Source organism: Plecotus auritus, assembly GCF_963455305.1.
Source record: "Plecotus auritus genome assembly, chromosome: 3".
NCBI classification, from domain to species: Eukaryota; Metazoa; Chordata; class Mammalia; order Chiroptera; family Vespertilionidae; genus Plecotus; species Plecotus auritus.
Window position 1 is genome coordinate 13,249,107 of NC_137772.1, and position 12,259 is coordinate 13,261,365.

A 12,259-nucleotide genomic window follows, 5' to 3' on the forward strand; every position below is an offset into this window, starting at 1 on the left:
TTTTTTTAAAAATATACTTTATTAATTTTTTACAGAGAGGAAGAGAGGAAGGGAGAGGGATAGAGAGTTAGAAACATCGATGAGAGAGAAACATCGATCAGCTGCCTCCTACACGCCACCTACTGGGGATGTGCCCGCAACCAAGGTACATGCCCTTGACTGGAATCGAACCCGGGACCCTTGAGTCCACAGGCCAACGCTCCATCCACTGAGCCAAACCGGTTTTGGCTAAGTTTTCTTTTTATACGCTTAAAACTTAATTAAGAAAATAAAGGTCATACACTCAAGAAAATCTAGACCACCATTTGATTAAGTGTCCTAGTAATTTAAAAAAAAGTTGATACTATGAGAACTTTGAACAGAAAGTAACTCAATTTAGTAAAACTGAGGCACAAAGGGGATATTTAATACTATCCTCAATTCCACAGCAAATTTGTACTGTGACGCAGAGGGAAACAAGGTTGCCTCCAGGTATGATGTTAAAAAAAAGATTTAAACAACTCTTACTTGTCTGTTCTACTTTGTTGAGGAGTGCAGAGGTTTTCAGATCCATCACTTCTTAATGAAACAGCCACTGGAGATACAGTTTCAGCTATACCTTGCCTCCTCTGATGTTCAGCCATCAGAGCTTCAAGCTGCTTTCTTCTCTGTCGCAGCTCTTCCCTTAAAATTTCATGTCTTCGCATTTCTGACCACAGCTATTAATTTAAAAATTAGAGCAAAGGTAAAGTAGTTGGATTTCTCTTCCCCTTAAAGGACAACAGGCTAATACTATTGTCAATACCAACAAATATTTCTATTCTCACTCTATTCTTTTTACACTGAAATATTCATGAAGATTAAAAATAATGTTAATGATGAATAAGAAAAAATTAGGCAATCATTAATTCTTAAAGAAAACAAATAGCACCCAAATACAAACCATTTAGAAAAAGTTATGTTTCCTACAAATCACATATAAATGAAAGAAAATACCAAAGGATAGGTCTTTCTAACTGAAATGATTGCTATTTGTTGCAACTATCCTTTACATGTAATTCTACCAAATATTTGCTAATAAAGATCAAGACTATTTTGAAGAGATCCTAACTTAATCACTTTTTGAAAAAAAAAAATTTCCTCCCCAAACTAAAAGACACAAACAGGCTACACTTAAAAACATGTTTCACAGATACTGTTTCCTTCTTAAGTTGTGACTTATACAGCATGGGGAATATATAGTCAATAATGCTGTAATAACTATGTATGGTGTCAGATGGGTACTAGGACTTACCAGGGTGATTACTTCATAAGGTATATAAATGTCTAATAAACTATGTTATACACCTGAAACTAATATAGTATTGTATTCAACTGTACTTGAAAAATAAATTTTAAAACAATATGTGACTTAAGACTCAAGAACAACAGGGTACATTATACAATACCTCATTATTTACTACTGAAGAATCGTCAGGCTCAAAAACAGATTTGCTTGCATTGGTTTCATTTTCATTAACGGTTGGGGTTGAAGTAACAGCTGGCATATATTTTTTTGTGGGACAATTACCTGTACTAGTGGTTGTCAGCTAAAAAAAGGATTAGAAACATTATGAGGAATTAAAGCAATTATGTTAATTTCATAAAAACAGCTATTTTACTACTCCTCTAGGGTTCTAGTGACATATTTAATTTGTTGTTATGAGACCACAACTGCTATCATGATTCAAAGAAAATCTGACATAATAAAACAAAGATAAAAGCACAGACTAAAGCTGATGAGTAGTAACCAACCTTCAGAAACAAGAGAGATAAGAGGATGATAAAATGTTACTGTGGAAAATTTCATATACTCAACCCAACTCAGGTATGTATTCCTCTGGACATTGTTTAGATTGGGGACAAGGAAAAAGGGATTATAGTGGAAAAGGTAACAGTCTAGAAAATAAATTGTGACATTAGAAATATCATTTGATGTGTTTCCCTTCCTTTGAAAATAAAACCTGACTGAAGAATAAACTTAACCAATAAATTTTAGGGAGAAAAAAAAAATCTCAAAAAGAATTGGTATTTCCTTCCCATATTAACCCTAACCCTATTACCTGACATGGTCAAAGACTGTTCATTCTCTGTTCAATATCAAAGACCTAAGCATGGGATACTATTAATAAACAAAGGTATATATAGTTAATATTCAAACTAAAAATAAAACATTTTAATTTCCTTAGATAACACATGATGGCTTAAGAGCTTTATTATATAATTTTAGGCCAGTAAAGATGGAAATGCTAGTCCCTGAACTGCAAAGCTGAAACCAGCATATTTTATTTTTTAATTCTTTATTGAAGGTTTGTAGAAAAACTACTCTTTAGGTTTTATTTAACTCATTTAAAAAATCTAATTAATTGCTAGGCTTTCTGGTACATAGTCATAGTACGTGTTGAGTATGGTTCATTTTCTTTCTTTCCGAGTCTGGCATTTTACCTCATCTTGATTTTTTTTTTTTTTCACTAGCTAAGGCCTGACAATGTTGTAAAAAGTGATCTCTTTGAAGTTCAGTGGAACCTAGAAATGTGAAACCAGAGTATTTTAATAGCTATATTCATGTTCTGAATCTCTAGCTAGCTAACCCAACAAGTGAAAGAATGGAAATAATCTGTCAATTCCTTTGTGGTATCTTTCACAGTGTAGATGTGTATCCCTAAAACAGTTCATTAGTTCAACCATTTCATTAATCATAAAATTAACAGAAATAAATCTATCTTATCAGTATTAGAAAGAGTACTTTCAATTGACACTGGGTTTTAGACATCTTTTTCAAATAGAAAGAGAGAAATTTCCTAATTACCTGTAGGTCAGGACATGCCTTTTGCAATGCTTGAATTTTCTCTTGAATCTTAATCAGTTTCTTTCTTTCTTCCTGCAACTGTTTGAGCTCTCTCTGTTGCTGCTGTAGTTTAGCCTCATAAAATTTCTCTCTATAATTAAATTGACATTATATTTTGGACTCCAGTAAATCTGATAACATTAAGCATGATGTAATACAATACACCTAGCCGAGTACTTTCTCTATAACAGACACTAAATTTTTATTAAATGAAGGCTATAAGCTTAACATACCTTGCCTTTTCATTTACTCCAGCGTCTTTCTGTGTTTTATTGGCATTTCCTCTATTGTTATTCACATTTTGCTTGGTGCCTTCTTCTGCTGGGTAGAAATCATCCAAATGTGAAGTACTGGCAGAGATAACTCCTTGATCTGCTGCATCATCATCCTAAAAATACATCATTAAATAATCTTGATTAATCTAATTCATACCTTAGTAAATACTACTAGTCTGTCAAAGTTATATAAGAAAAATCAGAGAAGCAGAGAAAGTAGTAGAGAACACTGAAGTTCATTCTCTACCAATGGCAAGAAATGAAGTATTGAAACTAAAAATAGTATATTCAATATCTGAGCTGCCTATTATCCAGTAATAAGTATTAAGTTGCCTTCTGTTATTTTGACCAAATACTGAGCTATCAAAGAATATGAAAATAAAAAAATATACTACTGGAACTGTAAACACTTGAATATTAATTTTTCTTAAGATTTAACTTTTACAGTAACAGTATCAAATAATCAATGTCCATTGTCACTTGCTTACATAAAATTTTCCCTTTCCTCACTGGCTTTTGTCTGCCAAACAAGTGACAATGGCTTGCAATACAAAAACTAATGAGAATATACCATTTCAAATTAGTGATCACCCCTGGCAATACAACTGAAGTTACTATCTTCCTAAGAGATCCATATTTTATTGAAATCAATGTACTTATTTAAAGATTTGGGGGGTAGTGCTCACAGCTCTTTTTGAATTTGTCTAGCAGGACTTCCATTTTTTTACCAGAAGGCCCTCAAAAAAAAAAAAGGGGGGGGGGTTGGGGAATGGGTGGCCAGAGAGAGGTCAATGGGGAAAAAAGGAGACATATGTAATACTTTAAACAATGAAGAATTAAAAAAAAAAAAAGGTTTGGGGTGAACTACTGCATTTTCTTAAAAATATTTAATCCTAGCCCGGTGAGTGTGGGCCAGTGGTTAGCATCGACCTATGAACTAGGTAGTCATGGTTCGATTCCAAGTCAGGGCACACTGATGATTCTATATCTCTCTATCTCTCCCTTCCTTGTTGAAATCAATAAAAGTATATTAAAAATTTTTTAACTCTATATATTTTATGTTTACTCATGCTTTCTCAGAAGCCCTGAACTAAAACTTTGCAAACATCATTCTAATAAAACCTTAAAAAGTTAGAGATGACTTAGTTATAAAACCGCCTAATCAATTTTAAGTTTATAGATGGTGTTATTCTGGTCTTTGCAATCTAAAAACTAACCTAATTCATTACTATTATGGAGAGGAATATTAGAAAGTAACTGGGTTGGGACTCGGGAATAAACAAACTAGATCATGAGACATTTTCTGATAATAAAAAGTGGAAAAATTAAAGTATGAGAAAAGATACAAAACAACTGCATGTTTCAGATGGTAGTATGAAAGTGCCTGAACTAAAATGATGTAACTCAAACACTAAAACAAAGAAGTAGTGTGTTGACACAAATTCATCAGACTAAGGAACTAAAAGAAATGGCCATCTGGAGACTCTAAGACACATAAAGTTTCATAAGGGCCATGTAAGTTGTCCAAGCTAATCTAATCAAGCATAATAATACCTTTAGATGCTCATAACTATGTAACTATTGAGACCGTCTCCTGAGTTTCTTGGGAAAGAGAATATAAGTAAAGATGTAAGAACATGAAGAGTACCTTAGATAAAATAAGTAAAACTTACCATTTTTTAAAATATATATATTAGAGGCCCGGTGCATGAAAATTCATGCACTGGAGGGGGGTCCCTCAGCCCGGCCTGTCCCCTCACACTCTGGGAGCCCTCAGGGGCAGGAGGCGACCCGGCGATCAGGGGAAGGCAACACCCCATCACACCTCTGCTGCTGCCACTGCTGGCAGCGCAAGCCTCGGCCAGCCCTGGTTACCTCAGTGAGCCTCAGGCGGCCCTGGGCAGCTGGGCAGCTGCCATCCGAGGCTTGTCTGCGCCTTGGGCCGGTCGTGGGTGGCTGGGCAGCCGAAATCTGAGGCTTGCCTGCACCTTGGGCAGGCCCTGGGTGGCTGAAGGGATTGGGGGACTCCAGAGGCAGGCACCCCAGCAAGGCTGAGGGAACTGGGTGCCGCCATCTTCGAGGGCGGGGCAGTTAATTAGCATATTCCCTCCTTATTGGCTATGGGCGCCACTGTCTTTGAGGGCAGTCAGTTAGCATATTCCCTCCTTACTGGCTGTGGGCGCCACCATCTTTGATGGCGGACAGTCAATTAGCATATTCCCTCCTTATTGGCTGTGGGTGCCGCCGTTTTGCGATAATGTGAGGGTCAATTAGCATATTCCCTCTTTATTAGATAGGATTTTCAATTGATTTTTTAGAGTGAGTGGAAGGGAGAGGGAGAGAAAAACATAGATGTGAAAGAGAAACATTGATATTCATTAGTTGCCTCCCATATTCACCACTACCTGGGTATGTGCCCTAACTGGAATCGAACCAGCAACCTTCCAATGCATGGGACCATACTCAACCAACTGAGCCACACTGCCAGGACCAATCATTTTTTTTCAATTGCTCTCTTTCAGAAGGAGATCCCTTATTCCCTCTGGGTTGCAGTTTCCTCATTTCTCATATGTATTTTAGGTCCTAGGAACTCCCTAAAGCAAAAGATCTCCATTCAACGTAAGCCTGAAATTAAGCTGATTCATCTATAAGCCACCAAGTTATTTATCATTTCTGCTCTGTTATTCCCACTTTGGGTAATACATCTGAAGACAGAAGTCTTATAAAAAAGGCAAAGTAACTTACAAGTACAATGATGTGTAAGAAAGCACAACCTATTATTGTTATTTGCTTTAGAAGCTGTTTTAATTTTTTCTAATGGTAATACTGTCATATAATCAAAGTTCAAAAAGTAAAAAAGACATTTAGAAAAGTCTTCTTTCCATCTCTGTCCCCAACTGACTCCTTTCTCCATAGGTAACCAATGTTATCAGTTTATGTACCCTACACATATAATTTGTATAAGCAAAAATATTTACATGTGTATATACACACTTATATGTGTTTGTATACATGTGTTTACACAAAAGCCTTTCTTATATTAGGGAAAACTTGGAAAAAGCCAAAATCCAATTCCAGTAATGGTTAAACAAGCTATAGTGTATCAATATAAAAAATGTAATCAAGGGTATGAGAAAAAGGACTCATACACCACTGCTTAGATATCAATTAATAGAGTCACTTTGGAGAGCAGTTAAGCGGTGTGCATTAAAATTGCTATGTGCATAAAATCTAACATAGCAGCCCTAACCAGTTTGGCTCAGTGGATAGAGCGTCTACCTGCGGACTGAAGGGTCTCAGGTTCGATTCCGGTCAGGGGCATGTACCTTAGTTGCGGGCACATCCCCAGTAGGGGGTGTGCAGGAGGCGGATGATCGATATTTCTCTCTCATCAATGTTTCTAACTCTCTATCCCTCTCCCTTCCTCTCTGTAAAAAATCAATAAAATATATTTTTTTTAAAAAATCTAACATAGCAATTCCACTTCTTATATGCTCTTGAAAAACACAAATGCAGCCAGTGGCTCAGTTAGATGGAATGTCATCCTATATACCGAAAAGGTTGAAGGGGTTTGATTCCCAGTCAGGTGCATATGGGAGGCAACTTATCAATCTCAATCACTCTCTCTCTCTCTCTCTCTCTCACACACACACAAATCAATAAAAAATATATATTCTTGGAATGCACAAAGAGAGTGGGGCAAGAATATTCACTGGAATATTCCAAGTAGTAAAAATCTGGAAACAACAAAAGTATACATCAGTAGGAGTCAGATTAACTAAATTAAGGTCTGTTAATACTACAGAAAACTCTGTTGCAGCTAATAAGAATTGTATTTACTATATACCACAAACACACACATACATATGCAGTATGATTTATATTTTATAATTATTTTCCTATTTAATATTTCACAATTATTTATCTATAATTATATAGGAATATATATGCTAATATTAAAAGTTCTCTAAGACATTGTGAAGTGGGAAAAAAAGCAAAATGTAAGTAATAGTTATATGTAGAATCTAAAAAACAAAATAAAAGAATAAAACAGAAATGAATTCACAGATACATAGAACAAACTGATAGTCACCAGATAGGAGGGGAGGTTGGGGTCATGGGTGAAAAGGATTAAAAAGTACAGATTGGTAGTTACAAAAACAGTCACAACAATATAAATTAAAGTAAAGCATAGGAAATATAGTCAATAATATTGTAATAATCACATATAATATTAGATGGGTACTACACTTATCGAGCTGATCACTTCATAAAATATGTCTAATCACTATTCTGTACACTTGAAACTAATATAATATTGTATGTCAACTGTAGTTGAAAAATAAATTTAAGTGCTAAGCATGTAAAGCTGGCATATAGCAAGAACTTAATACATAAATATGTACTAGTATAATTATGTCATGTAATTGTCAAAATACATAAATTTTACCTTATAAGACTGTACTATTTGACAAGCAGTTTTTTTAAAACCAAGCAGTACTTGCCTGTACCATAGCAACAAGATCTTGTAATTGCCTAAGTTTCTGTTTTGCAGCCATAAGTCTATTGATCTTCTGTTCAAATTCAGCATCCTCTGGAGCCTCATCAGCCACACTGCTCCTGTGACTAGACAAGGAAGCTCCACTAGCACCCTCATCTTCTGCTTCTTCCTCCTCCTCATCATCTTCACCTTGCGCAACATGAATCCCCTGTTCTCCTTCTCCATTATATCGACAATCTGCTGAAAACAGGTATCACTGAAATCCGTAATTTCATAAACTTAAGAGCACTAATGAAAGAAAATCTACTTCCCAAGAACAATATGGCAAACATTTCTGTGAATAGAGTCAATCATACCTAAAGGAGGCATGTTTAAAGCCCTTATGTTGGCAGCAGATCTGTTGTTAATTTCACAATTAGAATGAACTGATCTGCCATCTCTATTATTAGAAACACACTGTGCATTGGAATTACTGTTTACTTCATTCCAGGTGGCAGCTACTTGGGGATTTCTAAAAAAAAAAAAAAACAGCTTTGTTATTTAAGGTAAAAATAATAACAACAATAACCAAGGTTTAGAACTGCTGATAAAGTACTTCCAAACTATGAACGTCATTGGCTTTTCCACATTTAAATTCATACTATGAATAATTGGCACTTGCTTTTCATTAACTTCTGCAATTTAAAAACTTAAAACATTTGAAAAATCAAAATTATACCTAAAATTAAGGAGGTAGAAAAATGCTAATTTAGATACTTCTTATAATTTACTTGCATTTGATCTAACAAATAGCAAACTTACGAAACTACTATACTCAACTTTTCGCTATTTTGTACACAGAGCAATTAATATTACACTGACCAAAACAGCAGACTTACAGGAGAAAAGTCAAATAAAAGTTCTTACCGAATGTTAGTAACAGGCTCAGAATTTTCATGCTCAGAATCATATTCTGACTCTTCAGTTTCTTCATCTTTTGTGTTTTCATTTACAGCATCTGTCATCATATCTGATGTTTGTTCATAATAATGAACTAATTCTCTTAGTTCATTCAATCTCTTTCGAACTTCATTTAACTTCCTGATAAACAACATAAATATATAATATTTATAACTATTTTAGGAAAGTAAAGCATGCATTATTTTCATCTAATAGCAGCCAACACAAACAAAACTTAAGTCTAGTCAAATATCCAGGGGCTATGACTGTAAATAATTTAATTTCAAGTATAGTCTATTCAAAATCTCATCGCTTTATTTTTTCATGCTGTGTTAGGGACAAAAGCATATTAAAGAGTTCCAAGTGTTCATTTTAAGCACGTATGGATGTTAACAGCTTAAAACGCAATGTCAGAAATATTCCTAGATTTCTTAATATGTATCTAAAATGAGAAGTACAAAATACTCAATTTGAATACTAGCTCTCAGGCAAATCAGGTATGCAGGCATTATTGAGCATTTGTAGACGGTTCCTATAACATAGAAATCTATAAAGTATGTCATATGTTTACCAAAAAATGACCAGCTTATGTTTTTATTAAGTGCCAGGAGGCACGCCAATGCTTTTTAATCCTTAAAACACCTCTGTGAACTAGTATATTATTACCCCTGTTTCGCAGATGAAGAAACAGAGGCTAAGTGAGGGCAAATTATTTGTCCACAGTCACAGAGCCTTGAAAGACACAAATGCAGAGCTATCTTGACTGTAAAGCCATCTTCTAAACCACTTATTTTAACTGTAGTTCAGCTGTTTCAAATTCTTTATTTGAAAACGGGAATACATTTGCTCATAGAAATGATCTATATTACAACGTCACATACCTCCTGGAAAGCCTAAAGATTGCTCATGTAACACACAGACACACTTGTACTACCATATCACTTAAGAATGTTTATCATATTAAATAAACCCAGAATTTATCCCCATTATTCAATTTTAATCTATTTAACAATATGTGTAAAAGTGTTTTACTGGAGTTTTTCACTTGGATTTAGATGGCCTTCGTTTTCACTCTCATTCTGAGGAACCAGAGAAGCAGCAGGGTAAGGAACTGAGGATGTGAGGCTATTGGATTCTCCATTGACCACAGGAGCAGAGGGAGCTGAAGTTGTACTTCTTCGGTCCACACTCCTTTGTGGAGAAGCTGAGGAAGGCACAACTACACACACAAAAAAAAGTTACCAGAAACAAATACGCACCAAACATTTATTTACAGTTTGTTTGGATGTAAAAAATAGAAAGCAGAAGTCATTAATATCTTAAATTCTGCATAAATTTTAGAAACTTAATAATATTAACATCCAGACCACTTATAAAGGTGACCCCCAACCAAACATAGTTAAAACAGAAAGAACGAAAGACAAGATGGAAATTGACAAGAACTATGATATTCTACCTTTATAAAGTAACTACGGTATTCCTTGTTAAAGCCCCTGATAAACTTGGTTCTGTTAAGTTCATCAAGGCCACTGTGTATGATGTGCAGTACACCATCCACAAATCTTTATAAGGCAGCCCTAGCATAGAATGTCCTTAGGAGAACACCAAATCTATAGCTCAGAGGAAATTACATCCGGTCACCAAGCAGAACTTTTCTTATTCCAAAAAATAAAGCAAAATTGTTAAAATGACTGTGGTATACCCATACTATGAAATACTACTCAGCAATAAGACATTCTAATTAATGATGGCTAATCCTCTGTAGTCCTTTAACCACTACATTTTAATTACTTTTCTGTTCACACAGATCAGACAAAGGTTATCTTATGCCTTCAAGGGCAATAAATGAAGATTAAGAATTTTTGTACTTCTCTATCTTCCACCACTTTAAAACTATCGTCATTTGTCTCTTTCTCTCAGCAACATCACCACTACTTGTTGCCTACATTATCAACTGCTACAGCTGCTTTCCAGTAGTCTCTTCCCTCTATTCCCGGGCTGTTCTACCTTTGCTGCTGCTTTGCACAGTTTTCCAGGGGAAAGAAAATGACGTTTTGGCATCATCAGTAAGCAGTGTGCTACTTTCCTATGTGAATAACACTGATCACAAGGCCTTGAATACAACTTTCAAATTTTAAGGTTTTCTTAGTTGTGTTAATCTGTTTAGGAAGGATGAGTATTGGGATTAGTTTATACTCTAGAGAGTAGCAGAATAACAGAGGTCAGGGAAAAGGAGTATGTTTCAGGGTAGGAATACTAAGATTCTTTTGAACATGGCAAAGAGAAGAAACAGGGACTCCATAAATACTTCTATCCCTTGTTTTTTCTTTAGTAAGAGAACAGCAGTAGGAGAATAGCTGGAATGCTGAAGAATAATGACCAACTGAGCCTGACTCCATTGACTCCATTTCCAATGCTAGAGCTCCTACTACTGTTGGGGCAAAAGGCAGGAACCAGCTTGTGAAGATGAGGACAGCAAATGAGAAATTAGCAACTACATCTTAGACAGAGGCAAGTAAAACATCTGCAAAGCAGTAAAGACCGTTTCTATAGTAAAACTAGGATGATTACTGTCTTTCCTATTCCCACATGAGATGACTAGTTATATATTTTTTAAAAGGATGTTTTGGAATTTCTGCATTGAACTCTATGTACTACATAAACTTTTTTTATCTCACTTTTTTTGGTATAAATACTTACATGTTTTTAAACCAAGTATTAATTTGGATTAGTTTTTCTTTAAGGGAAAATTTTGAATATGTTAAAATTGCAGTATTATTATGTCTAAGAATCTAATTACCTTCTACTTTTCCTTTAAATTCTCCCAATTTTCAAGGCCTAACTTTATCCTTTACCTATTCTGAATTATAGAACAGATCTGCCATCTATTTGGCTTTAATCATACTGCCTTATTACTTAAAAACTTTTCACATGCAAGTTCTATCTCCCCACAAAAAAACTGTAATTTTCTTGAGGAACTATGTGTTCATTCACTCACCAAATATTTACTGAGGAATTACTTATATGCTGCTATAATACTTATGTGTCTTCTACCTAATACCACTAAGCCAGATTTACTTACAAGATGAATTGTTGAGATGTTGATCTCGAAGCGTATGAAGTTCTCCAAGCAGTTTGTCCATTTTTTGTTTCTTCTCCTGTAACACTCTCATTTTGCTAAAAAGTTGAACTTTCTCATCAGGTAAGTGTTCTGAAACTGCTGGATTCCTGCTCTGGGAAACCTCCCGAGTTAATGAAAGACTTTCTGCCTGTCTCCTATTATCTGGAACAGGTAGAGGCTTATAAAAAAAATAGAAGAAAAATAAAAATTAAGGTAATTTAAGGTTGCATCCTCATTTTAAAAAGGCATAAAAATTCTTCATGAGAGCCCTAGCTGGTTTGCTCAATGGGTAGAGCATCAGCCTGCGGACTGAAGGGTCCGGGTTTGATTCCGGTCAAGGGCATATGCCCAGGTTGCAGGCTTGATCCCCAGTAGAAGGCATGCAGGAGGCAGCCAATCAATGATTCTCTCTCATCATTAATGTTTCTTTCTCTCTCCCCATCTCTGAAATCAATAAAAATATATAAAAAATAAATATTCTTCCTGAGAGATATATATTTGCCTAGGTTGTATGGTGGGTAAGTATATGCCTTTCTTATTCCTAAATTGCATAGTGC

The 12,259-nt window shown here is 35.2% G+C and overlaps 1 protein-coding gene across 46 annotated transcripts in view; it reads right to left on the reverse strand.

Annotated features, from left to right (window-relative positions):
* The window catches only part of PCM1 (pericentriolar material 1), an 84,348-nt gene that overhangs the window by 44,959 nt on the left and 27,130 nt on the right, over positions 1-12,259 (reverse strand). For 24 of the 46 annotated variants that reach the window (XM_080662569.1, XM_080662572.1, XM_080662561.1 and 21 more), the window contains 9 exons: positions 11,664-11,880; positions 9,614-9,800; positions 8,549-8,722; positions 7,999-8,153; positions 7,647-7,882; positions 3,100-3,254; positions 2,828-2,957; positions 1,428-1,568; positions 508-698 (listed from right to left, as the gene is read on the reverse strand). In XM_080662569.1, the coding sequence (XP_080518695.1) occupies positions 508-698; positions 1,428-1,568; positions 2,828-2,957; positions 3,100-3,254; positions 7,647-7,882; positions 7,999-8,153; positions 8,549-8,722; positions 9,614-9,800; positions 11,664-11,880 (1,586 nt within the window). The remainder of the gene's footprint in view (positions 1-507; positions 699-1,427; positions 1,569-2,827; positions 2,958-3,099; positions 3,255-7,646; positions 7,883-7,998; positions 8,154-8,548; positions 8,723-9,613; positions 9,801-11,663; positions 11,881-12,259) is intronic. The other 22 variants (XM_080662570.1, XM_080662567.1, XM_080662563.1 and 19 more) reach the window with 1 other exon arrangement.